Raw genomic sequence first — 25,457 nt, forward strand, 5'->3', positions numbered from 1 at the left:
GTTCAAAGACGCACAGTGAATACCTTGATAGAGGTTTTTTCAACCAATGAACTACCGCGGTCCGGATCTATTGAGCGAAGGTGCAAGAGATAAGTAGGTGATTTGCTCTTTCTCGGTGCTGCATCGCAAAGTACACAGGTACCTGAGGGGATCAAAATCCTCCTAGTGATGAGGGCGTCTCTCGTAGGTTTCTTTTTAAGAACGACCCACCAAAGAAAGCTACTAATTTACTTAGGGATCCAGTGCAGCAAAGGGAGGACAGAGGTTTCAAATCTCTTTTTAGTTTCAAATTTAAACCCTAGAAGTCATATTTACCTTACCTAGATTGAATGTTTAACCTTACTATTTTAATCTCATGAATAGTTGTATCACACCTCACTTAGATCCAAAATGGAAAAGAACTAACTTTCAACGCCAATGTCTTCTCTAGAAAGCATGCCATCTTACCGCTTGACACAATCGTAGTTTAACGTATCTCATGGCTCATGGAAAAACAAGTAAATTAAGCTCAAGCTAACTTGGTTCAGGCTAGTTGACTTGTACAACTTTTCGAGCCAATATGACCTAGCGTGTTCAATTCACTCACTCGAGCAAAAACCCAACTAATAAATCCCATTTAAGGAAGCCCAACCCATGCTAACTATAAGTTTTCTATGAATCTCTTGATCAGAGCCGTTCCCGAGAACTCTCAAAAAAACTTATGCCTCGGGCGACAAAAAAAATTTGTGCCAAAATTGTAGTTGGGGAAATGAATTTAAAAAAATGGAAACAAACACTTGGTGGTGGAGTCAAGAGTTGAACTTGAGACCTTCATATTATTTTGAGATAGTTTTTTCACTTCACCCCAACACTTTAATGTATAATGAGTAGATGTATATATTAAATATATAATTAAGTATATATATAGCAGCTAATAGAAACCTTTCAGTCCCTTTATAGATTTGGGTCTCGAGCAACGGCATGGGTTGGCCGGCCCAAGAGCCGGCCCTGCTCTTGATGAGTTTTGGCTAGAAGCCTTCCTGGTCACAAAACTCTTGCCGCCATGAAGAGTGGCCACTAACGAAACCTGTTTGGACTAGTTCCCAGATACAAATCTCTTAGGCTGAAGGGTGTGGAGGTCATGATTTGAACATGATTCGCCACATAGGAGCATGAGTGGAAGGCTACACCACTCCCTCAATGATTCATGGTGGTTAGCGTGGATTGAACCACGATTACCACGGGCCACCCTTTTCTATTTTCCTAGATTTTGACAATTTAAAAAATAAATTAAAATAATGATTACTTGTCCCAACTCTCTAAACTCTTGTGGTTTTGTATGGTGGATTAGAGGTGACTGGCATGACGCCTATATAGAGAGTCATGGTGGTCATGAGGGTGATGACCACTCTTTAGCCTTATAACATCATGTTTTAAAAAAACATAGTATTTTTTTTTCAAAGTGTGTTAAGAGTGTTAAGTTTGTTTTGTTTTCTTAGCTTTAATTCAAGCCCAAATTGAATAAAAATTAATCATAAAAATATTAAAAAAATATATCTGACACTATAATATTAGGTTTAAGAGTCGTAATTAACAAAACTATTTTTTTGTTCATATTATTATAAACTATATAAATTACTTATATATGTTTAAAACACCTTATTCGAAGGCGATGAAACTAATATTGGCACCAATGCGAGACATGCTTCATGTTTGTTGGGCTTAATTGGAAAAGTTGTGATACATAACATCCCCCGTCAAACCTTCTGATTGAATGGTCACAATCTTTCATCAATCCACTAATCATAATAAATACATATATCTATATATATCACGTTACATTTTTTTTGATAGGCTGGTATGGTCACGTGCCATCCATCAAACTGAGACTGGGAGTTATACCACCACATGTGCTACCCATCCACCAGTCTTAGGTTAGTACCACACCTTCATGTATTCTATATATTGCCAAAATGTAACCATCACTCGACACACAAATCCCAGTTTCAAGTGATTACTTTACATCAATCTACCGGAAAATGCTTAGCATCCAGGAGTTCCGAAAGGCGCAACGGGCCGAAGGTCCGGCTAATATTTTGGCCATCGGGACGGCCACACCGCCTAATTGTGTGCTCCAAACCACATATCCGGATTACTATTTTCGTATTACGAAAAGTGAGCACAAGAAAGACCTCAAAGAGAAATTCACACGAATGTGTAAGTTACATGCATATTTACATCGTATAATTAACAATTTTTATATAACTAAATTCGTCCTAAATATTTTTGTAATGTTTTCAGGTGAAAAATCCATGATTAAAAAACGATACATGTACTTGACCGAAGAGATTTTAAACGAAAAACCCAACATGTGTGCATACAATGCCCCGTCCTTAGACGATAGACAAGATATTGTGGTCGTGGAAGTACCGAAGCTCGGTAAAGAGGCTGCAACACGCGCCATCAAGGAATGGGGCCAACCGAAGTCGAAGATCACACACCTCGTGTTTTGCACGACAAGCGGTGTTGACATGCCCGGAGCCGATTATCAACTCACTAAGCTCCTAGGCCTTCGGTCTTCGGTCAAGCGGTTTATGATGTACCAACAAGGTTGTTTTGCGGGTGGCACGGTCCTTCGTATGGCCAAAGACTTGGCCGAGAACAACAAGGGGGCTCGGGTACTCGTTGTCTGCTCCGAGATCACTGCGGTAACGTTCCGTGGGCCCGATGACTCCCACCTTGATAGCCTAGTGGGCCAGGCTTTGTTTGGTGATGGTGCAGCCGCAATCATAGTTGGGTCTGACCCGTTACCTGATATCGAAAAGCCACTTTTCGAGATCATTTCTGCTGCTCAAACTATTCTCCCCGATAGCCGGGGCGCGATCGATGGACACCTTCGCGAGGTTGGGCTTACGTTTCATCTTCTTAAAGATGTACCGGGACTTATCTCGAAACATATCGAAGAAAGCTTAGTCGAGGCTTTCCAACCGTTGGGGATCGATGATTGGAACTCGCTATTTTGGATCGCGCACCCAGGTGGGCCTGCGATTTTGGACCAAGTCGAAGAAAAACTAGCCTTAACGCCTGATAAGTTACGGGCCACACGACATGTGCTCAGTGAATACGGTAACATGTCGAGTGCTTGTGTTCTTTTTATTCTAAATGAAATGCGACACGCTTCGGCTACAGACGGCTTCAGTACCACCGGAGAGGGCCTCGAGTGGGGCGTGTTGTTCGGCTTTGGACCGGGGCTTACTGTTGAAACCGTGGTCCTCCATAGTGTGCCCATCTAGTCGATGGATCGTGGTTTTATCAAGTAATGTGTGCTAAAAACATCCTGTTTTATATTCTTCCGGTTTGCATAATTATAGGCATCGTCTTTGTTATTATGCCAATAATAATAGGTAATTCATTGCTTAATATATTTGAATGAAAATTGTATTACTTTGTGATGTGATTGTAAACATAAAACTTTGGGACACTTGTTTGATATAATGTTTTTAAAACAAATAAACTTGTTGATTAACTGAAGCTAGTAGAATTCGTCCGCTTCTTGTATAAACAACGCTAACCGTAAGAATAGATCTGAACCATTGATAGTCTAAATTAAGGGTTTGGTGTTGATTACAAATAAAACCCTTATAATTAATAATTAGTATTAACAAGTTAGGGGTAATTTCATAAAATTGTTAATTTATATTAAATAATAAGATCTAGTATTTATGTGTTATGAATATATTTATTATTAATATGATTATCAATGTTAAACAAACAAGGTGGATCAAGCAAGCAAAACAAACGTGCAAAACTATTTGCGACACTTTTTATTAAAGAAGAAAACGAACGAATACAATAAATTGTAAACCTACTATGGGTTTATATAATACCCATTACTTACCCTTAAAGAACAAATATAAAACTAATACCTATCCTAATCTGATTCGTATACATATCCTTTACGAATTCAAACAAATCCTTAACTTAAATAACAAGTTAAAACATATTTACATATATACACCTTAACCTTTGATCTCCTCCGAACCACCCCTCCGAGATCGACCGAACCGCCCTTTGATGTTGTAAACTTTATCACTCCCTCTCAACATCAACATTCACGTTCATGCGACTGCAAAAACTTACTATCTTCGAATTTTGTAAACTTTTAGTAAACACGCCTGCAACTTGTTCCTGAGTGTTCACATATTCAAGCTTTACTTCATTCTCGAGTACCTTCTCCCTTACGAAGTGATAATGAACCTCAACGCGTTTGGTTCTAGCATGAAAAGTTGGATTTTTTGCGAGCTTAAGATGACATATTATCACAATATATTGTAACCTCTTCTTCTGCCAATTGTAGCTTCAAATCTTTCAGAATCAAGCGTAACTAAACAAGTTCTTGGGTCGTTTGAAGGACGACTGAAGTTGAACTCTGTGGACGACTGGAAGGAAAACTGAAAAGACGATGTTAGAACTTTGAACCCTAATATTAATAAGTAACCGCCCCCTACGTTGGATTTTGGAATAAGGCTTTTATTTTATTGGGTTTTATTCAATGTGGTCTTTTAGTATTCCTCCAGGCTCCATAATATAACATTGGATCTGTTATGTATATGGTTTAGTTATATGGGTCGGTTAACCACTACTTTACTAAATAGCAGGTCGGTTCAGTTATAGCGGTTATCAAAAGGTACAAAACCATAACCGAACCATGGTTATCGCTTTGCAAAAAATTAAAAACCGACCCATCGGTTTTCCATTCGGTTCGGTTTTTTCGGTTATTTCGGTTATGGGTCGGTTAATTTTGTTTTTTGCACACCCCTATCGCAAAGTATGCAGGTACCTGAGGGGGTCGAAATCCTCTTAGTGATGAGTGTAATGCTTTGTATTTATGTACTTTCCATATTTAGAAAGTTATATTTGTATTTCTATTTTTGGAAACTTGTATTCGTATTTCATTTCCAATCTACGTAATCCTGAGACTTTGATCATAATGGAAACACATTTTTATTCAGACTTGTTTATGCATAAATACATAATACTTAATCAATCTTGAACACGTGCTTTATATACAAAACCAAATTATACTTGATGTGTAATTATATTTGGAATCATAATCATACACATTCATGTTATTCACACACTCATATATCCCTTGAATGCCCAAAAAAATAAAAAAAGGTTGATCCTTACGGACCTTAAGTTGTAGCTTACAGTCCGTAAGCCCTTGTGGCGGGCAAAATGTTTGAAAACTCACGTATTTCACCTGTTTTCCACCCCCAACCTTCACCAATCACCTCCTAACTTCATTTAAGACCAAACCCTAATCACCCATTTATAAATATATGTCTTCCACACCTGCCTAACACCTTTACACACTCCACAAATCACTCCAAACACTCCATGTGTTCAAAGTGAGTTTCAACTCACTTCTCCTACTTATTCTTCTTATTTTCTTGTATCAAACCACTTGGATAACCACTAGGATTATTACCAAAAGTTCACCATGGTGTAACAAGGTGGTACCACTTTAGAAATTGTGTCCAAAATAGTTAAAATTTTCTGTTTTAATAAGACTTTTCATACATGTTCATGTTCATCTTGTTCTTGTAAGAATCCTACACCCACCTTGCTTATAACCAAACCTATGGTTATGGGGCTGGAATAGGGTTGATTCCCATAAGTTTAGAGGTCCAAGAACCTCCAAAACTTTCTATTTTAACAAAGTTCCAAGCAACCTACAAGTGTTGAGACCATCCAAGCTCATCATCTTTAATATGGTGTGACTTGTGTTTTGGTGAATGTGTGAACCATAGAAGCTTTGGCTCTCCAACATTGTTCCACTACCTCACTTGCTTGATTTATTACTTACCTTCATACCACTAAATCTCAAAACAATTTCCAAACAAAGGGACAAGGCTACAACACGTCCCCAAACACTCTCCATGTTTGGGATGCACGCATCTAGCTAGCTCACTTGATCGTTTTTAGATCTAGTAGTTTTATGTTCTTATTTCACCTTCATGACCAACTGAAATCATCAAAAAAGTTGATAATTTTGTGCTTTGGTGAATCATATAATGAGGTTAAATGGATGTTCATCATCCTACCTCCTTCCATGACCATTCTTATGGCTCCTTAATGATACTAGACTAACTATAATACATGAACTATAAACCAAATCATCATTTTATCCTAACTCATGGTTAAAAGTGGTGTAGTATGGTATTATTATCTTTAGGTAAAGGTTCCTCATGCTTGGACTTCCAATGGGCGAGTAAGTGCCCATGAAACACACCAGGTTATGGTGTCCAAAATGGGTGCCTTAACAAAGATAACTTTTTGTGTAAATTCGTATTAATCATCACTCCACGTTTCATATATATAATCCTAAATCCATAATCCACCGAAACTCACACACCTCCGTTTCCTCTTGAAGGTTAACTTGGCGTTCCTAAACTCTCGAGACTCTCCGCTCACGTTGTTGGAAACTTTTGCAAACCGTGAGTATACATGACCCTTTTTCCGTTTTTGCACTTTTGGGTGCAATATATATTACCATTTTAAAACTCACACAAACACACATATGCAAATACGTTATTCATACAAACAAATCCAATATACATGCTTTATACGTTTATACTTTAGGAATATATGCATGCTAGAAGCCATCCTTGCACTATACATTGTCATTAACTTCGTACAAGCCTACCTTAACATGTATAGCGCTATAGGAGTAGCACACCGCCCGTTGATGGGCCTATGTTAAGTATTAAAATCATACAAACGGTCTTGTCGTTGCGACAACAAGATTATGCTAGTGGAATCTTTGGGTTGATACGTATGTGATGCATGCTAGTTCATGTTATGTTTATGCCTTAGTATACGTTTTTACCATATGGATCTCATTAAATTCTTTTTATACATATGCTAGTACACTTAACTTGTATGCTCACCAATGTATTTTTGTGTTGACATGTTACTTTAGCATATATATTGCAGGTTTGTGATGATGATGCGTTGAAAGAATCTAGTAGGATGGCTAGAAACACACCTAGTTTAATTCTGTGTTTTGTTGTTTTAGTTGTATGTTGTTATTTGCTTTCAACCAATGTATTTTTCCATTATCATGAAATGAAATTCGAATTATTCAAATATGTCACAAATAGCATGTTATGAAGTCTAAATCAATCTCGTTTTCGTCTTACTCTGATATTTCCACCATCGGTTAGCGTGTGACAGATTGATATAAGAGACACAGCTATAGGTAATTAGGAAAAAATAGCCATGCTTTTTGACCTAGTCTATAGTTTAGGAACCGTACTTGACCATTCTTGTTATCATTCTTAAAATACTTAAATTCTCCCTACTTTGCTTCTATCCTATCTTTTGTCTTAAATATACAAGTCTTTCCTAAGACTAACCATAATACACACACGCGGATACGAAGACACTTTTTATACCACAAACAAGACGATCTCACCTAAATAGGCGTGAAAACCATGACATTGGTGAACTCCCTCAATCAGTGTTATTGATTTCCACGAAATTGTACCATCAAGTTGGGAGTGATTTCCACACCTAGATGGAGAATTTCCCATTCCTATTCTAGTGGACCCTTACCAACGAGTTGTAATTTGTTCCCTATCTCGTTCGATAAGTACTAACCATACTTAGGGTATGTCACGGCCCCCGACCCGGTTTTATCCGTTTCAGGAGCCGCGGGACAGAAATCCTGCGGTATTTAAATTTTAGGCGACAGCGGAAGTCTTTTTTTAAAACAGGATCTTTCAATAATTTAAACTGCCCGTTTCATAATTTAGGGATAAATTCCCGTAATTTACAATAATGTGATTTCTCAGGGAAATCTTTATTTTTCAAAACATGCTTCTTTTATTTATTTACATTGAGCCACTTTTCTAAGCTGAGTGATCCGTGGCACTTTTCCTTGCTCACAACAGATTACCTGAAACATGTTTGAAAAAGGTTTTGTCAGCGGGGAAATACTGAGTGAATCATTCATTTTACTAAAACGACACATTAGTTATAATTCACAGTATTAAGAGCGATTACAATGTTTCTGCTTATCAAAGCAACTACCCACGGTACTTTACCACTCGACCCACTGGCCCACCTGTCCAGTGGTGTCTGTGATTATGGTCATATCACCCATTGGCTGCCCCAATGTTGAAGATTATCAAGTAATGTATACAAAACCCCACATACCGGCTGTAACTTGGTGATTACAAAGACTTAATAATTATAACTTTGAAAATAATTTGGAGTTTTGTAAAACAGTTGATAAAAAGAGAATGACTCACTTTGCAGATTTTACGAGCAGAGTTTAAGCCTTACTGATTTGCCTGTGATTAACCTAATTTAAATAAAATGCACACACACAAACGGGTTAGTAACTAATTCAGCAGTTACGTCAATTCACAAGATCAAACCCTCACATCGATTAACAAGTGCAATACTTAATAATTCGATCGGATTCACAACGAATAACAGAGCATAGTCCGAATTCGAACAGCACTCAAATATTCAAGTCGAAATCACGACGAATAATCAAAGTACGAGCTCAATTTGAGCAGCACTCGGACAATCGTTGGATAGTTATAATCAATCGGACGTTGAATCGTAATAGCGATCGAGTTATTACCCTGATTGCGGCAGCACTTCGTGATCGTGTGTGTGTTTATTGTGATTATTCTGAGATATCTCGACGTACACAGAGAGTTTGTGCGTCGTTTTCAATCCTCTGTTCAAGTCCCAAGGTCGGCTATTTATACTAATTTTTGGGTCTTCCTTACGGACCGTATGCCTGATCCCTTACGGTCCGTAAGCTAAGCAGTCTAATTATAGGCTGCCTAGGCTCGGGACTAGGCTTGCTGAATCAACTAAATTAACAAATCAGATTATCCCAACGTTTTATTTAGATAAACGTCCAACTAGGGTTTGCCCCCCTCGAGTTTTAGGGGCCCTGATCCTGATTCCGATTGTTCTGAAAATTTTAGGGCTAATGCAGAATTACTTGGGTGTCTCAATTAAGGTTTTCTTATTGACTAGTTATTGTCCTAATTATTGATTTTAGTGACAGTTGTTACAGGGTAGGACGTTGTCAAGTCATTGGTGAAACCCGCATCTTGATAACTAGTCCCACTCTTCGATTTTCAATCCCGCCAAAGTCTCGAATTTCCAATTGACTAGGGACATGTAGTAACTGGAAGGGCGAATATCGTTAACCAAAATTTTGGCGAGAGTATTCTACCTATTAGGCTAAAGCATGTTTCCCTAACTCAAAAGGATTTTTGACCACTTTGGAATAGTTTTAGTTTCGTTCCGAGACACTCCAGATTTTACATTGAATCTATTTATGTCCTATCCATTTTAATGTGTTTTTTACACTTGATACCTTGTTCATTTCAAAGTCGAAGACCCGAATTGCACGTTGCTCGCAACCTAAAATGATAATAATATTCGAGAATAAACAAAATTTACAACTCTTTCATTGTTGTTTGATTATGCATATGATAATACGTGTTATGCTTATGTGAACCATGTGAATCTTACATGTTACATGATATTCTACCATGCTAATTCATGCAAGGAAAACTTTATTTTTCTAAACACTTTATGATCAAGTCTCATCCTCTATCCTTATTCGATCTTGTAGATGTCTTCAAGCCGTCATTCTCACTCTAGGAAGAGCTCCAAGCAAGGCTCAAACAAGAAAATGATGGCGTTTAAGGCCAGGAAAATGAACAAGGTCATCCCTAACATTGTGAATTAGATCCACGCCACCCCTAGCTCTAATACCTTGGTTGATTCCAAGGTTAACCCCCTAAGTCCACCTTCACTTTCAAACAGTTCAACTCTTGTAGTCCGGCACCCTACACGGGTAATGATGGGGCTACCAAGATACTTCAATGGTTTGACTCCATCGAGGTCACCTTCCGTCAGAGCGGGTGTCCTAAGCTTCTTCGAACCACCAACGCCACTGACATCTTTCAATCGAGGGCACTCGATTGGTGGACCACCGAGCATAACACTTATGGAGACAATGCCGCCTACAACCAACCTTGGGTCGAGTTGAAACAATTCATGATTGATGAGTTTTGCCCCCCAAACGAGCTTCAAAAACTCGAGGAAGAGTTTTGGAACCTTAAATAAATCAAGGGCGACAACGTAACCTACACCAATAGGTTCAAGCAACTTAGTGTGTTATGCCCTACCTAACTCCCCACCACCAAGAAGGCTATTGAGAAGTACATTCGTGGTCTCCCGCCAGCCGTCCGCGATTCCATGGGTGCCCCCGAGCTCGGGACTCTCGAGAAAACTTACCACCTAGCCGATAAGTTTAACAATGATCATGTGGAAGATGGATACTTCAAACCTAAAGGCTCCATTAAAGCCACCAACCAAGCCACCATCGAACCTGCCGAGCCCACTCCCCCTAAACCCAAAACAATCTCAAGCGGTAAGAAGCATAAGGCTTCAAACCGTAACTTCGCTGTGGTGACCCCACAAAACCCACCTCCTCAACAACAACAACTCACCATTACCCAAAATCCTAAACCGCAAGCGAGCCTACATCGAGACTTTTCCTAAGTATAACACTTGCACCTACCACCACCCAACCAACGTGCCATGTCCCCTTTGCACTATGTGCAATAGGTTTGGGCATTTCAATACCCAATGCCAATGTGGTTCAAAACCACAAACAACCAAGCCCAAAACCAAAACCAAAATCATAACCAACCACCGGCCAACAACGGATGTACGTGATTCAAATGCGGTGATCCAAAACATCTCAGCAACCAATGTCCGCAATGCAACAACCAAGCTCAAGCACAAGCTCCTCGCGGAGGTGCTTTTGTTATCACTGCCGCTCAAGCGCAAAACAACAACGATGTTATCAACAGTACGTTTCTCATAAACGATGCATATGCTCCTTCATGTGTATTCAAAATCTTGTAATTTTTTTTAGAAAACTATAGTAATAGGTTGTTCAAATTAAAGACAATGAAATGTTCATTAATACGATGTAATTTTAAAAAAAAATATTAACGTATGAAAAAGTTATAGCCGTTTGAAAATCAGCGGGGGGAGTTGTTTCAAGTGAGGAAAGACTAAATTACCCTTCAAGCTAATGCCACTTGTCCTCCTCCCCGTATGGCTTAGGCTTTGTACGAAAGATGTGTCTTGTATGGGATCCTTTTTGTACATATAAATGTAAGAAAGTCATTGACCATAAATAGATTCTTTATTTTTATCATTAAAGCAATTAAAAAGTCATCGACTATAAATAACATCTTTTTTTCACTAAAGCAATTAAGTATTATATTAAATATTTTCATACGTAAACCACCTTAAATAAACAAGTAAAAAGAATATAACACATGTATATTCTTTTTGAAAGGCAATATTTTATTAAAAAAAGTAAAGCACTCAAGCGTGATGTTCAAACCTTGTACAATACAAAAAGATTAAAAATACAAGGTACTCTTACATTAGAAAGCTAGTAAAATTGAAGGATTTCTATTTTCCCAGCTAAGATTTTGGTATCCAGCCCTTGTTGTGACCCGTGGAAAAGTCGCCGCTTTTATTTCTCCAATTACCTTTATTGTGAGCCACCCTTTTCCTTTGAATATTGCTTCGTTCCTGAGGTCTAGCATGTGGTTGCGAGTGCTAGGTATACCACATTTCTTGTTTGTTTCGATAAGTTGTAATTTTTGATATATTCCAGCAGTTCAAAGACGCACAATGAATACCTTGATAGAGGTTTTTTCAACCACTGAAATACTGCGGTCCAGATCCATTGAGTGCTAGGTATACCACCTTTCTTGTTTGATTCGATAAGTTATAATTTATGATATATTCCAACAGTTCAAAGACGCACAGTGAATACCTTGATAGAGGTTTTTTCAACCAATGAACTACCGCGGTCCGGATCTATTGAGCGAAGGTGCAAGAGATAAGTAGGTGATTTGCTCTTTCTCGGTGCTGCATCGCAAAGTACACAGGTACCTGAGGGGATCAAAATCCTCCTAGTGATGAGGGCGTCTCTCGTAGGTTTCTTTTTAAGAACGACCCACCAAAGAAAGCTACTAATTTACTTAGGGATCCAGTGCAGCAAAGGGAGGACAGAGGTTTCAAATCTCTTTTTAGTTTCAAATTTAAACCCTAGAAGTCATATTTACCTTACCTAGATTGAATGTTTAACCTTACTATTTTAATCTCATGAATAGTTGTATCACACCTCACTTAGATCCAAAATGGAAAAGAACTAACTTTCAACGCCAATGTCTTCTCTAGAAAGCATGCCATCTTACCGCTTGACACAATCGTAGTTTAACGTATCTCATGGCTCATGGAAAAACAAGTAAATTAAGCTCAAGCTAACTTGGTTCAGGCTAGTTGACTTGTACAACTTTTCGAGCCAATATGACCTAGCGTGTTCAATTCACTCACTCGAGCAAAAACCCAACTAATAAATCCCATTTAAGGAAGCCCAACCCATGCTAACTATAAGTTTTCTATGAATCTCTTGATCAGAGCCGTTCCCGAGAACTCTCAAAAAAACTTATGCCTCGGGCGACAAAAAAAATTTGTGCCAAAATTGTAGTTGGGGAAATGAATTTAAAAAAATGGAAACAAACACTTGGTGGTGGAGTCAAGAGTTGAACTTGAGACCTTCATATTATTTTGAGATAGTTTTTTCACTTCACCCCAACACTTTAATGTATAATGAGTAGATGTATATATTAAATATATAATTAAGTATATATATAGCAGCTAATAGAAACCTTTCAGTCCCTTTATAGATTTGGGTCTCGAGCAACGGCATGGGTTGGCCGGCCCAAGAGCCGGCCCTGCTCTTGATGAGTTTTGGCTAGAAGCCTTCCTGGTCACAAAACTCTTGCCGCCATGAAGAGTGGCCACTAACGAAACCTGTTTGGACTAGTTCCCAGATACAAATCTCTTAGGCTGAAGGGTGTGGAGGTCATGATTTGAACATGATTCGCCACATAGGAGCATGAGTGGAAGGCTACACCACTCCCTCAATGATTCATGGTGGTTAGCGTGGATTGAACCACGATTACCACGGGCCACCCTTTTCTATTTTCCTAGATTTTGACAATTTAAAAAATAAATTAAAATAATGATTACTTGTCCCAACTCTCTAAACTCTTGTGGTTTTGTATGGTGGATTAGAGGTGACTGGCATGACGCCTATATAGAGAGTCATGGTGGTCATGAGGGTGATGACCACTCTTTAGCCTTATAACATCATGTTTTAAAAAAACATAGTATTTTTTTTTCAAAGTGTGTTAAGAGTGTTAAGTTTGTTTTGTTTTCTTAGCTTTAATTCAAGCCCAAATTGAATAAAAATTAATCATAAAAATATTAAAAAATATATCTGACACTATAATATTAGGTTTAAGAGTCGTAATTAACAAAACTATTTTTTTGTTCATATTATTATAAACTATATAAATTACTTATATATGTTTAAAACACCTTATTCGAAGGCGATGAAACTAATATTGGCACCAATGCGAGACATGCTTCATGTTTGTTGGGCTTAATTGGAAAAGTTGTGATACATAACATCCCCCGTCAAACCTTCTGATTGAATGGTCACAATCTTTCATCAATCCACTAATCATAATAAATACATATATCTATATATATCACGTTACATTTTTTTTGATAGGCTGGTATGGTCACGTGCCATCCATCAAACTGAGACTGGGAGTTATACCACCACATGTGCTACCCATCCACCAGTCTTAGGTTAGTACCACACCTTCATGTATTCTATATATTGCCAAAATGTAACCATCACTCGACACACAAATCCCAGTTTCAAGTGATTACTTTACATCAATCTACCGGAAAATGCTTAGCATCCAGGAGTTCCGAAAGGCGCAACGGGCCGAAGGTCCGGCTAATATTTTGGCCATCGGGACGGCCACACCGCCTAATTGTGTGCTCCAAACCACATATCCGGATTACTATTTTCGTATTACGAAAAGTGAGCACAAGAAAGACCTCAAAGAGAAATTCACACGAATGTGTAAGTTACATGCATATTTACATCGTATAATTAACAATTTTTATATAACTAAATTCGTCCTAAATATTTTTGTAATGTTTTCAGGTGAAAAATCCATGATTAAAAAACGATACATGTACTTGACCGAAGAGATTTTAAACGAAAAACCCAACATGTGTGCATACAATGCCCCGTCCTTAGACGATAGACAAGATATTGTGGTCGTGGAAGTACCGAAGCTCGGTAAAGAGGCTGCAACACGCGCCATCAAGGAATGGGGCCAACCGAAGTCGAAGATCACACACCTCGTGTTTTGCACGACAAGCGGTGTTGACATGCCCGGAGCCGATTATCAACTCACTAAGCTCCTAGGCCTTCGGTCTTCGGTCAAGCGGTTTATGATGTACCAACAAGGTTGTTTTGCGGGTGGCACGGTCCTTCGTATGGCCAAAGACTTGGCCGAGAACAACAAGGGGGCTCGGGTACTCGTTGTCTGCTCCGAGATCACTGCGGTAACGTTCCGTGGGCCCGATGACTCCCACCTTGATAGCCTAGTGGGCCAGGCTTTGTTTGGTGATGGTGCAGCCGCAATCATAGTTGGGTCTGACCCGTTACCTGATATCGAAAAGCCACTTTTCGAGATCATTTCTGCTGCTCAAACTATTCTCCCCGATAGCCGGGGCGCGATCGATGGACACCTTCGCGAGGTTGGGCTTACGTTTCATCTTCTTAAAGATGTACCGGGACTTATCTCGAAACATATCGAAGAAAGCTTAGTCGAGGCTTTCCAACCGTTGGGGATCGATGATTGGAACTCGCTATTTTGGATCGCGCACCCAGGTGGGCCTGCGATTTTGGACCAAGTCGAAGAAAAACTAGCCTTAACGCCTGATAAGTTACGGGCCACACGACATGTGCTCAGTGAATACGGTAACATGTCGAGTGCTTGTGTTCTTTTTATTCTAAATGAAATGCGACACGCTTCGGCTACAGACGGCTTCAGTACCACCGGAGAGGGCCTCGAGTGGGGCGTGTTGTTCGGCTTTGGACCGGGGCTTACTGTTGAAACCGTGGTCCTCCATAGTGTGCCCATCTAGTCGATGGATCGTGGTTTTATCAAGTAATGTGTGCTAAAAACATCCTGTTTTATATTCTTCCGGTTTGCATAATTATAGGCATCGTCTTTGTTATTATGCCAATAATAATAGGTAATTCATTGCTTAATATATTTGAATGAAAATTGTATTACTTTGTGATGTGATTGTAAACATAAAACTTTGGGACACTTGTTTGATATAATGTTTTTTAAAACAAATAAACTTGTTGATTAACTGAAGCTAGTAGAATTCGTCCGCTTCTTGTATAAACAACGCTAACCGTAAGAATAGATCTGAACCATTGATAGTCTAAATTAAGGGTTTGGTGTTGATTACAAATAAAACCCTTATAATTAATAATTAGTATTAACAAGTTAGGGGTAATTTCATAAAATTGTTAATTTATATTAAATAATAAGATCTAGTATTTATGTGTTATGAATATATTTATTATTAATATGATTATCAATGTTAAACAAACAAGGTGGATCAAGCAAGCAAAACAAACGTGCAAAACTATTTGCGACACTTTTTATTAAAGAAGAAAACGAACGAATACAATAAATTGTAAACCTACTATGGGTTTATATAATACCCATTACTTACCCTTAAAGAACAAATATAAAACTAATACCTATCCTAATCTGATTCGTATACATATCCTTTACGAATTCAAACAAATCCTTAACTTAAATAACAAGTTAAAACATATTTACATATATACACCTTAACCTTTGATCTCCTCCGAACCACCCCTCCGAGATCGACCGAACCGCCCTTTGATGTTGTAAACTTTATCACTCCCTCTCAACATCAACATTCACGTTCATGCGACTGCAAAAACTTACTATCTTCGAATTTTGTAAACTTTTAGTAAACACGCCTGCAACTTGTTCCTGAGTGTTCACATATTCAAGCTTTACTTCATTCTCGAGTACCTTCTCCCTTACGAAGTGATAATGAACCTCAACGCGTTTGGTTCTTGTAATATACGAACACTCAGAAACCCTAAAGTAATAAATATCAAATTAATGTGTTGCATACTAAAGACAAATTTAAGACATTCTGTAATCGGCTAATTGATTAGCGACAAATAACTGAACGTTTTGTTAATAAAAGTTATTTGGCAATATTTTAAATTTTGTTTAAAATTAATAATTGCAATAGTAAAATATTGGAATCAGTTATACAAACTGATTAAATGGTTGAGGTGTTAACATAATTAGTATATACAATTTTCACAAATATAGTTTCTACTATAGTGGCCACTTTGAATCATTCATTTATGCATTAATTAGATAATTTATGTAAATTCACAAATGTAAAGCTAGTTATACGGTTTATGTTTAGAAGTTAATCTTGTACATATTCACAAGCATAATGCCCTTGTAAATTATAATTGTTTAGAAATAAGAGTTAACCTAATTCATGTAGATATATTTGTGAATTACGGTACATATATATAAAAATTGAGTGTTTCTTTTTTTTTTTTTTATGAATAGATGCCTACTGTAGTGCTACTATTATCCACATTATTTTAAGGATATGAATTGATATAAACATTGGATTGAATCCAATAAATTCCCAAAGGTACACCAAATCATCCATAAATATATCTTAAAGCTAAAGGGTGTATTTTAAAAATGTCTAATTATATCGTATATTGTATTGGCGTGAATGCTTCTCTTCCATTTCTTATTCTTGGCAACGTTTCCAATCCGAAAACAATTGCCACTCTTAATAGTTGTAAATGTTTGGGTTTAAATCAATTGATCCTATTCATTCGTAATCATATGAGAAATTCCAAAATTTATCGAATCCTTCTCATCCAGCTCTGCCCACCGGTCACGAGTCCGACCACCGCCGCCTCCGCAATACATCGCAGCCGTCATCAATCCGAACTAGCTAGTTACCGTTACCACCACTTGAGTTCAGCATCCGGCCACCGGAATAGCGACCCGGTACCACTCGTTGCGGCACCACCATTCACCGCCGTTGTTATGTTTTTTTTTACCACTGTGATGCCCTCGCCGTGACAACCGTCGTGTAGTTGTTCATGCTTCACAAGCACCACACCCCGCCGCACGTGGCCGAACCTCTGTCTGCCGCCATCGTTTCAGTCACTAGAGATCTCCGATCCACGAACAGGTACCGCGATACCCAATCTTTATCTCTTTCAAATCCAACCTCATATTTAGTTAACCAGTTAGTTCCGGTGACATTCACAGCCGCCACGACACCCTCTGGTTCAAACAACCGCCACCCTGCTACGAGAATTTCGGAGTGACAACGGGATGATTTATATCTATTTTTGTTCAACTCTGATCCAGCGATGAAGGTTCGCTCACGTATTAAGGACTGTTTGGTTACTGATTTTCCTGGCTTACTCTTTGCTTCTTGGCTAAGGTACGGATTCTGTTTTATTTTCATCGTAGTATACTTTTATCTTTCGTTACTCGTTGGTACAGATTCTTTGGTCTTCTCGTCATAGTATTCATCTTTATCGTATCTGTTACTTTGTAGTATGGATCTTTGTCTCTGTCTCAAGTTTGGTTTTCATGATTGATATTAGTACTCGTTTGATATGTGATACATTATATGAGTCAGTTCGTATATGTTTGTTTACTAGTGAGTTGTAGCATGCCATACCTCAGACTTGTACTCATGGTCGCATGTTCCTGTCATTATTATCTTCAGTTGCTTGTAAATTATTTACAAGACCTTAGTATATGTATTCTGTCACCCAAGCATGTCTGGCTTGCCGTTTGGGCGTCAACGGCATGGCACTTATCGTGACAGTGCGTAATCAAAGTTCACGGCGTCTCTAGCTTGTGCTTGTGTAGCATCTTGGCCACTAGAGGCGTATAGATCGATCTTAGCTCTGAGTTTGAGTTTGTTTGTCTGGAGATGGAATAAGGGGTGAACGCCACACTCACCATCTCATAGGTGCATGGACTAGCTAGCTGTGTACCAGTCTGTTTCTGTTTTTGGCTTTGGGTGCTTCTATGTTACACGATTTATTTTGTTGATATATAGTTGTCGTGTAAGTCAGTATATGGTTCTGTATGTGAATATGTTAAGTATCTGTTCTGATATGTTTGATATGTTTGTACGCATCAGGTTTTGTTTCCGATCGTGTATTGGGTTAATTATGCCTCTGATTATGTTCAGTATCCGATTCTGTTATGTATTAGCTATGTCTGTTTTGACTTAGTATCTGTACCGGTTTGTATCCGATTTGTATCGATCAGTATCAGTCTTAGTTTGGATTTAGATTTCGTGTTATATGTTTAGTTTGTGTCCGACAATATCTGTATTCGGTGCCTGTCGATATTTGTCGTTAAATCTATCTTTGTTCCGTGTCCATTTTTTGCTTACCGGTTTAAGAAATTTCGCAAGGATTAAATCATTCTACTTTTAAACTCAAGTTATCTAGATTATTTTGGTTATTAAATATAAATCTACAAAGCTATACAAATAGTTATTTTAATTAAATAAAAACTTATGAAATTTGATTAATTAATAAAGATAGATTTGAATCTAAACATTTATTTAAAGATAATAGTCCGACAATTCCTTTCTTTTAAAGATTATAAAATTTTAGTGGTATTTAAAATGTTCAGGCTTACGTATTTGGTTTTGATTCTGTATCGTCTTTCCATGTCAATTTTCGAAACTTTTATAAGTATTTCATTTGAAATCCAGTTTATGACATTTATGATATTTCTAAGTTATAACTTTTTCAAAGTTAGGAAATTAGTTCTTTTTGTCTAATGTTGATTTGCTATGAGATGTGATAAACTATTTTATTTTGATAACATTCAAACGCTCAATAAAAGAAAATACTTTTGCCAACTATATTGTTTTAAAAATAATAGCATTATTAAACGTTGTTTAAAATGTTTGATAGTTATTATTTCTTGGATTTGATTAAACGTTCCATTTAAAAATTACGAATAATAGGTTAGAAACATTTTCTGGTTATACAGATACTAGATTATTTAAACAAGGTTTTCAATAAGTTCGCTTATACAAGATAAAAGATTTTAGTCATCGTGGTCAGCTACGTACCAGTCTCTACAATGGCTTTGTGTTGGGTTCGATATCAGTTATGTGTTTGGCTGACTTTTGTTCCGTATCAGTTTTCGTTAAAGTCTATATCGGTTAGTGTACCAAGCCTTCGTCTGCATCTGTTTTCTGTACTCGTGTCAGTAATCGTTTCAGTTCAGTCTTAGTTCTATTATGTTTTTCTTTCCGTTGCAATGACTTTACTTATACTGTTGATTTCTCCGTTACTGAGCAATTTTTGGCTCAGCCGTGTTTTCTTTTTGTGTTTTTCCTATTTGTTTTACAGGTAATATGGGATGATCTGGGATTTCAGTGAAGAGCGAAGAGCGTTAGGAAGTTGTTAGTCAAGATTTTTCATTTCAGTAATGTAATAAATGTAATTAGGATCTTTTATTTAATGCTATGGATTGGTTTTTGGTTTTGATATCTGTAAGAGTGACACGCTAGCCCTAGCGGGTTTGGGGTGTTACAATTATGGTATCAGAGCAAAGGCTCTTTCCTGTAGAAAACTTTAACCTTAAAATAAAACAAGTGAGGTAATGGGTAGACGTTGGGTTAGGATTAACTTCCGATAAATGTTGGTAATCATCAGTTTATGATCTTTGATATCCGTTAGTGGCTTTTGTCATTGATTAGCTCTTCTATATACTGCATCACAACTATATCAGATAAATTATTCTATTATCATTGTGGAGTTCATGAATGACTAGAAACTTGATGAATCACACAATCAGTATGGCTGTTAGAGTGGCTGTCGTCGAATGAATTCGAGTACATGCCACGTGGGCGTTGCAACCCTACGTGCATCAAGAGGCGTTTTGCATCAGTGGTATCTTATCTTAGCGGAATTGGCACATTTACTTTAGCTATGATCTCGCTATTTCTTAGAGTTATTAAAAGTTGACTTTGATTCCTTTATCGTCATTCCGTCTGCCTTACAATTTGGATAAGTCATCGAGATGCATAAAGAGAGGACCATTAGGGCATGGATGTAAGGTGATTGACAATTACGGTCATGAACGTAATTGTGAATTACAGGTACATACGTGCGCTTTTGGGTGCTTATTATGTGGATTGTTGCACATCCAAATCTGTTTATTTTCTGGTACTTCGAACTCCGAGATCTTTGATTTGGTTTTGATCATATGATTTAGTCTCCGTTTACCTCGTCGTGTCGGTAACTTTGTATTATTTAATTAGTGTAGGATCCACGTTTATGAAATTTGAAGTCAGATCCATATGTGTTAGATGTTTAAACTTCATAGACAAAAGACACTTACTCATTTTCGAGTAATTATAGCACATATATATAAGTTGGTATTCGTGTCATCCTTGTTATTATAGTATATAAAAAAAACTAGCTTTCGATGCACCCCACTAAGATATGAACTTTTATTAGCGACATTTGAATTTGAATGAATTAGAACTTAAGATGAAAAATGTTAAATAATGCGACTTTTTGAATAATCTAAATTTTATTTCGATTGATGAATATTGAATTAATAATATGTTTTACCGTAACATGTAGTTTTGATATAACATTAATTTCGAGTACTAAATTTTTGAGGTATAGTATTGTAATATCTTGGAAATTTTAAACTTGAGTAGTAAAAATAACAATAGATATCAATACTATATGAATCGAATGTAAACGGTTAATTGTAAATAAGCTTTTCTACTTAGGCTAAAGGGTGTGGGGGCATGAGTTTGATCATCAATGCCACATAGGACCATTAATAAATTGATACACTATCCCCCTGCCTCATCCACCATGGTTGGCATGGATTAAACAATGGCAGCCATGAGCCTACTTTCCTTTTTAAATATTTCTTTTTCCTTTTTCACAAAAATAAATTAAAATAAGAAAATAATTGTTTGGATCATGACCACACCCTTAGGGAAGTGGTTTTGGATGGTGGATTTAGAAGTGGGTGACATGGCGCGGATGTGGAGGGTCATGATGACGATAAGGGTCATGACCACACCGTATAGCCTTAGCAATTTCGAGGACGAAATTTTTTTTAGAGGAGTAAAATTGTAATATACGAACACTCAGAAACCCTAAAGTAATAAATATCAAATTAATGTGTTGCATACTAAAGACAAATTTAAGACATTCTGTAATCGGCTAATTGATTAGCGACAAATAACTGAACGTTTTGTTAATAAAAGTTATTTGGCAATATTTTAAATTTTGTTTAAAATTAATAATTGCAATAGTAAAATATTGGAATCAGTTATACAAACTGATTAAATGGTTGAGGTGTTAACATAATTAGTATATACAATTTTCACAAATATAGTTTCTACTATAGTGGCCACTTTGAATCATTCATTTATGCATTAATTAGATAATCTATGTAAATTCACAAATGAAAAGCTAGTTATACGGTTTATGTTTAGAAGTTAATCTTGTACATATTCACAAGCATAATGCCCTTGTAAATTATAATTGTTTAGAAATAAGAGTTAACCTAATTCATGTAGATATATTTGTGAATTACGGTACATATATATAAAAATTGAGTGTTTCTTTTTTTTTTTTTATGAATAGATGCCTACTGTAGTGCTACTATTATCCACATTATTTTAAGGATATGAATTGATATAAACATTGGATTGAATCCAATAAATTCCCAAAGGTACACCAAATCATCCATAAATATATCTTAAAGCTAAAGGGTGTATTTTAAAAATGTCTAATTATATCGTATATTGTATTGGCGTGAATGCTTCTCTTCCATTTCTTATTCTTGGCAACGTTTCCAATCCGAAAACAATTGCCACTCTTAATAGTTGTAAATGTTTGGGTTTAAATCAATTGATCCTATTCATTCGTAATCATATGAGAAATTCCAAAATTTATCGAATCCTTCTCATCCAGCTCTGCCCACCGGTCACGAGTCCGACCACCGCCGCCTCCGCAATACATCGCAGCCGTCATCAATCCGAACTAGCTAGTTACCGTTACCACCACTTGAGTTCAGCATCCGGCCACCGGAATAGCGACCCGGTACCACTCGTTGCGGCACCACCATTCACCGCCGTTGTTATGTTTTTTTTTACCACTGTGATGCCCTCGCCGTGACAACCGTCGTGTAGTTGTTCATGCTTCACAAGCACCACACCCCGCCGCACGTGGCCGAACCTCTGTCTGCCGCCATCGTTTCAGTCACTAGAGATCTCCGATCCACGAACAGGTACCGCGATACCCAATCTTTATCTCTTTCAAATCCAACCTCATATTTAGTTAACCAGTTAGTTCCGGTGACATTCACAGCCGCCACGACACCCTCTGGTTCAAACAACCGCCACCCTGCTACGAGAATTTCGGAGTGACAACGGGATGATTTATATCTATTTTTGTTCAACTCTGATCCAGCGATGAAGGTTCGCTCACGTATTAAGGACTGTTTGGTTACTGATTTTCCTGGCTTACTCTTTGCTTCTTGGCTAAGGTACGGATTCTGTTTTATTTTCATCGTAGTATACTTTTATCTTTCGTTACTCGTTGGTACAGATTCTTTGGTCTTCTCGTCATAGTATTCATCTTTATCGTATCTGTTACTTTGTAGTATGGATCTTTGTCTCTGTCTCAAGTTTGGTTTTCATGATTGATATTAGTACTCGTTTGATATGTGATACATTATATGAGTCAGTTCGTATATGTTTGTTTACTAGTGAGTTGTAGCATGCCATACCTCAGACTTGTACTCATGGTCGCATGTTCCTGTCATTATTATCTTCAGTTGCTTGTAAATTATTTACAAGACCTTAGTATATGTATTCTGTCACCCAAGCATGTCTGGCTTGCCGTTTGGGCGTCAACGGCATGGCACTTATCGTGACAGTGCGTAATCAAAGTTCACGGCGTCTCTAGCTTGTGCTTGTGTAGCATCTTGGCCACTAGAGGCGTATAGATCGATCTTAGCTCTGAGTTTGAGTTTGTTTGTCTGGAGATGGAATAAGGGGTGAACGCCACACTCACCATCTCATAGGTGCATGGACTAGCTAGCTGTGTACCAGTCTGTTTCTGTTTTTGGCTTTGGGTGCTTCTATGTTACACGATTTATTTTGTTGATATATAGTTGTCGTGTAAGTCAGTATATGGTTCTGTATGTGAATATGTTAAGTATCTGTTCTGATATGTTTGATATGTTTGTACGCATCAGGTTTTGTTTCCGATCGTGTATTGGGTTAATTATGCCTCTGATTATGTTCAGTATCCGATTCTGTTATGTATTAGCTATGTCTGTTTTGACTTAGTATCTGTACCGGTTTGTATCCGATTTGTATCGATCAGTATCAGTCTTAGTTTGGATTTAGATTTCGTGTTATATGTTTAGTTTGTGTCCGACAATATCTGTATTCGGTGCCTGTCGATATTTGTCGTTAAATCTATCTTTGTTCCGTGTCCATTTTTTGCTTACCGGTTTAAGAAATTTCGCAAGGATTAAATCATTCTACTTTTAAACTCAAGTTATCTAGATTATTTTGGTTATTAAATATAAATCTACAAAGCTATACAAATAGTTATTTTAATTAAATAAAAACTTATGAAATTTGATTAATTAATAAAGATAGATTTGAATCTAAACATTTATTTAAAGATAATAGTCCGACAATTCCTTTCTTTTAAAGATTATAAAATTTTAGTGGTATTTAAAATGTTCAGGCTTACGTATTTGGTTTTGATTCTGTATCGTCTTTCCATGTCAATTTTCGAAACTTTTATAAGTATTTCATTTGAAATCCAGTTTATGACATTTATGATATTTCTAAGTTATAACTTTTTCAAAGTTAGGAAATTAGTTCTTTTTGTCTAATGTTGATTTGCTATGAGATGTGATAAACTATTTTATTTTGATAACATTCAAACGCTCAATAAAAGAAAATACTTTTGCCAACTATATTGTTTTAAAAATAATAGCATTATTAAACGTTGTTTAAAATGTTTGATAGTTATTATTTCTTGGATTTGATTAAACGTTCCATTTAAAAATTACGAATAATAGGTTAGAAACATTTTCTGGTTATACAGATACTAGATTATTTAAACAAGGTTTTCAATAAGTTCGCTTATACAAGATAAAAGATTTTAGTCATCGTGGTCAGCTACGTACCAGTCTCTACAATGGCTTTGTGTTGGGTTCGATATCAGTTATGTGTTTGGCTGACTTTTGTTCCGTATCAGTTTTCGTTAAAGTCTATATCGGTTAGTGTACCAAGCCTTCGTCTGCATCTGTTTTCTGTACTCGTGTCAGTAATCGTTTCAGTTCAGTCTTAGTTCTATTATGTTTTTCTTTCCGTTGCAATGACTTTACTTATACTGTTGATTTCTCCGTTACTGAGCAATTTTTGGCTCAGCCGTGTTTTCTTTTTGTGTTTTTCCTATTTGTTTTACAGGTAATATGGGATGATCTGGGATTTCAGTGAAGAGCGAAGAGCGTTAGGAAGTTGTTAGTCAAGATTTTTCATTTCAGTAATGTAATAAATGTAATTAGGATCTTTTATTTAATGCTATGGATTGGTTTTTGGTTTTGATATCTGTAAGAGTGACACGCTAGCCCTAGCGGGTTTGGGGTGTTACAGTTCTAGCATGAAAAGTTGGATTTTTTGCGAGCTTAAGATGACATATTATCACAATATATTGTAACCTCTTCTTCTGCCAATTGTAGCTTCAAATCTTTCAGAATCAAGCGTAACTAAACAAGTTCTTGGGTCGCCATTGCAGCAGCCCTATACTCGGCTTCTGTAGTGGATAACGAAATAGTGGACTACCGTTTACTACACCACACAACTGCACTACCACCTAGCATGAAAACATAACTTGTTGTTGAACGTCTTGTATCTAGGTCACCCGCATAATCCGTGTCACAGTACCCAACCAAATTTAACTTGGAACCTTTCTTGAACTTGATCCCATAACTCATGGTTGTTTTCACATACCTTAATACCCTTCGTACGACTTCTAGATGCGGCTTCCTTGGTGTTTGCATATATCGAATAAGTACACCTACCGCAAACGCTAAATCTGGTCTAGTAAGTGTTAGATAAATTAAGCTACCAACTATTTTCCGATACATAGTTGGGTCAGCAAGTTTTGTGCCTTTATCTACACTTAACTTTACTGTTGTATCTATGGGTGTACTCATTGGCTTGCAATCTAACATTCTAAGTTTATCTAGTAATTCATAACACTATCTCTTTTGACTTAAAACAATTTCTTCAGCTTTATACTCAATCTCCAGCCC

At 37.1% G+C, this 25,457-nt stretch overlaps 2 protein-coding genes across 2 annotated transcripts; both read left to right on the forward strand.

Moving 5' to 3' along the window:
• The first annotated feature begins 1,820 nt into the window (after nt 1–1,820).
• LOC110937085 (chalcone synthase 2) lies at nt 1,821–3,423 on the forward strand. The gene is made up of 2 exons (XM_022179492.2): nt 1,821–2,196; nt 2,281–3,423. The coding sequence occupies exons 1-2, from the start codon at nt 2,019–2,021 to the stop codon at nt 3,270–3,272; spliced, it is 1,170 nt and encodes a 389-aa protein (XP_022035184.1). The 5' UTR covers nt 1,821–2,018; the 3' UTR covers nt 3,273–3,423.
• A 10,260-nt stretch (nt 3,424–13,683) lies between these two features.
• On the forward strand, nt 13,684–15,286 carry LOC110937084 (chalcone synthase 2). The gene is made up of 2 exons (XM_022179491.2): nt 13,684–14,059; nt 14,144–15,286. Exons 1-2 carry the CDS (start codon nt 13,882–13,884, stop codon nt 15,133–15,135), a joined length of 1,170 nt encoding a protein of 389 aa, XP_022035183.1. The 5' UTR covers nt 13,684–13,881; the 3' UTR covers nt 15,136–15,286.
• The last annotated feature ends 10,171 nt before the right edge of the window (nt 15,287–25,457 follow it).

The sequence above is a fragment of the Helianthus annuus genome, chromosome 15 (assembly GCF_002127325.2).
Source record: "Helianthus annuus cultivar XRQ/B chromosome 15, HanXRQr2.0-SUNRISE, whole genome shotgun sequence".
Classification (NCBI taxonomy): domain Eukaryota; kingdom Viridiplantae; phylum Streptophyta; class Magnoliopsida; order Asterales; family Asteraceae; genus Helianthus; species Helianthus annuus.

Coding starts and splice junctions, on each gene's coding strand:
- LOC110937085 (XM_022179492.2), top strand. CDS start 2,019: ATGCTTAGCATCCAGGAGTTCCGAAAGGCGCAACGGGCCGAAGGTCCG. Junction 2,197..2,280: donor AGAGAAATTCACACGAATGT/GTAAGTTACATG, acceptor TAATGTTTTCAG/GTGAAAAATCCATGATTAAA.
- LOC110937084 (XM_022179491.2), top strand. CDS start 13,882: ATGCTTAGCATCCAGGAGTTCCGAAAGGCGCAACGGGCCGAAGGTCCG. Junction 14,060..14,143: donor AGAGAAATTCACACGAATGT/GTAAGTTACATG, acceptor TAATGTTTTCAG/GTGAAAAATCCATGATTAAA.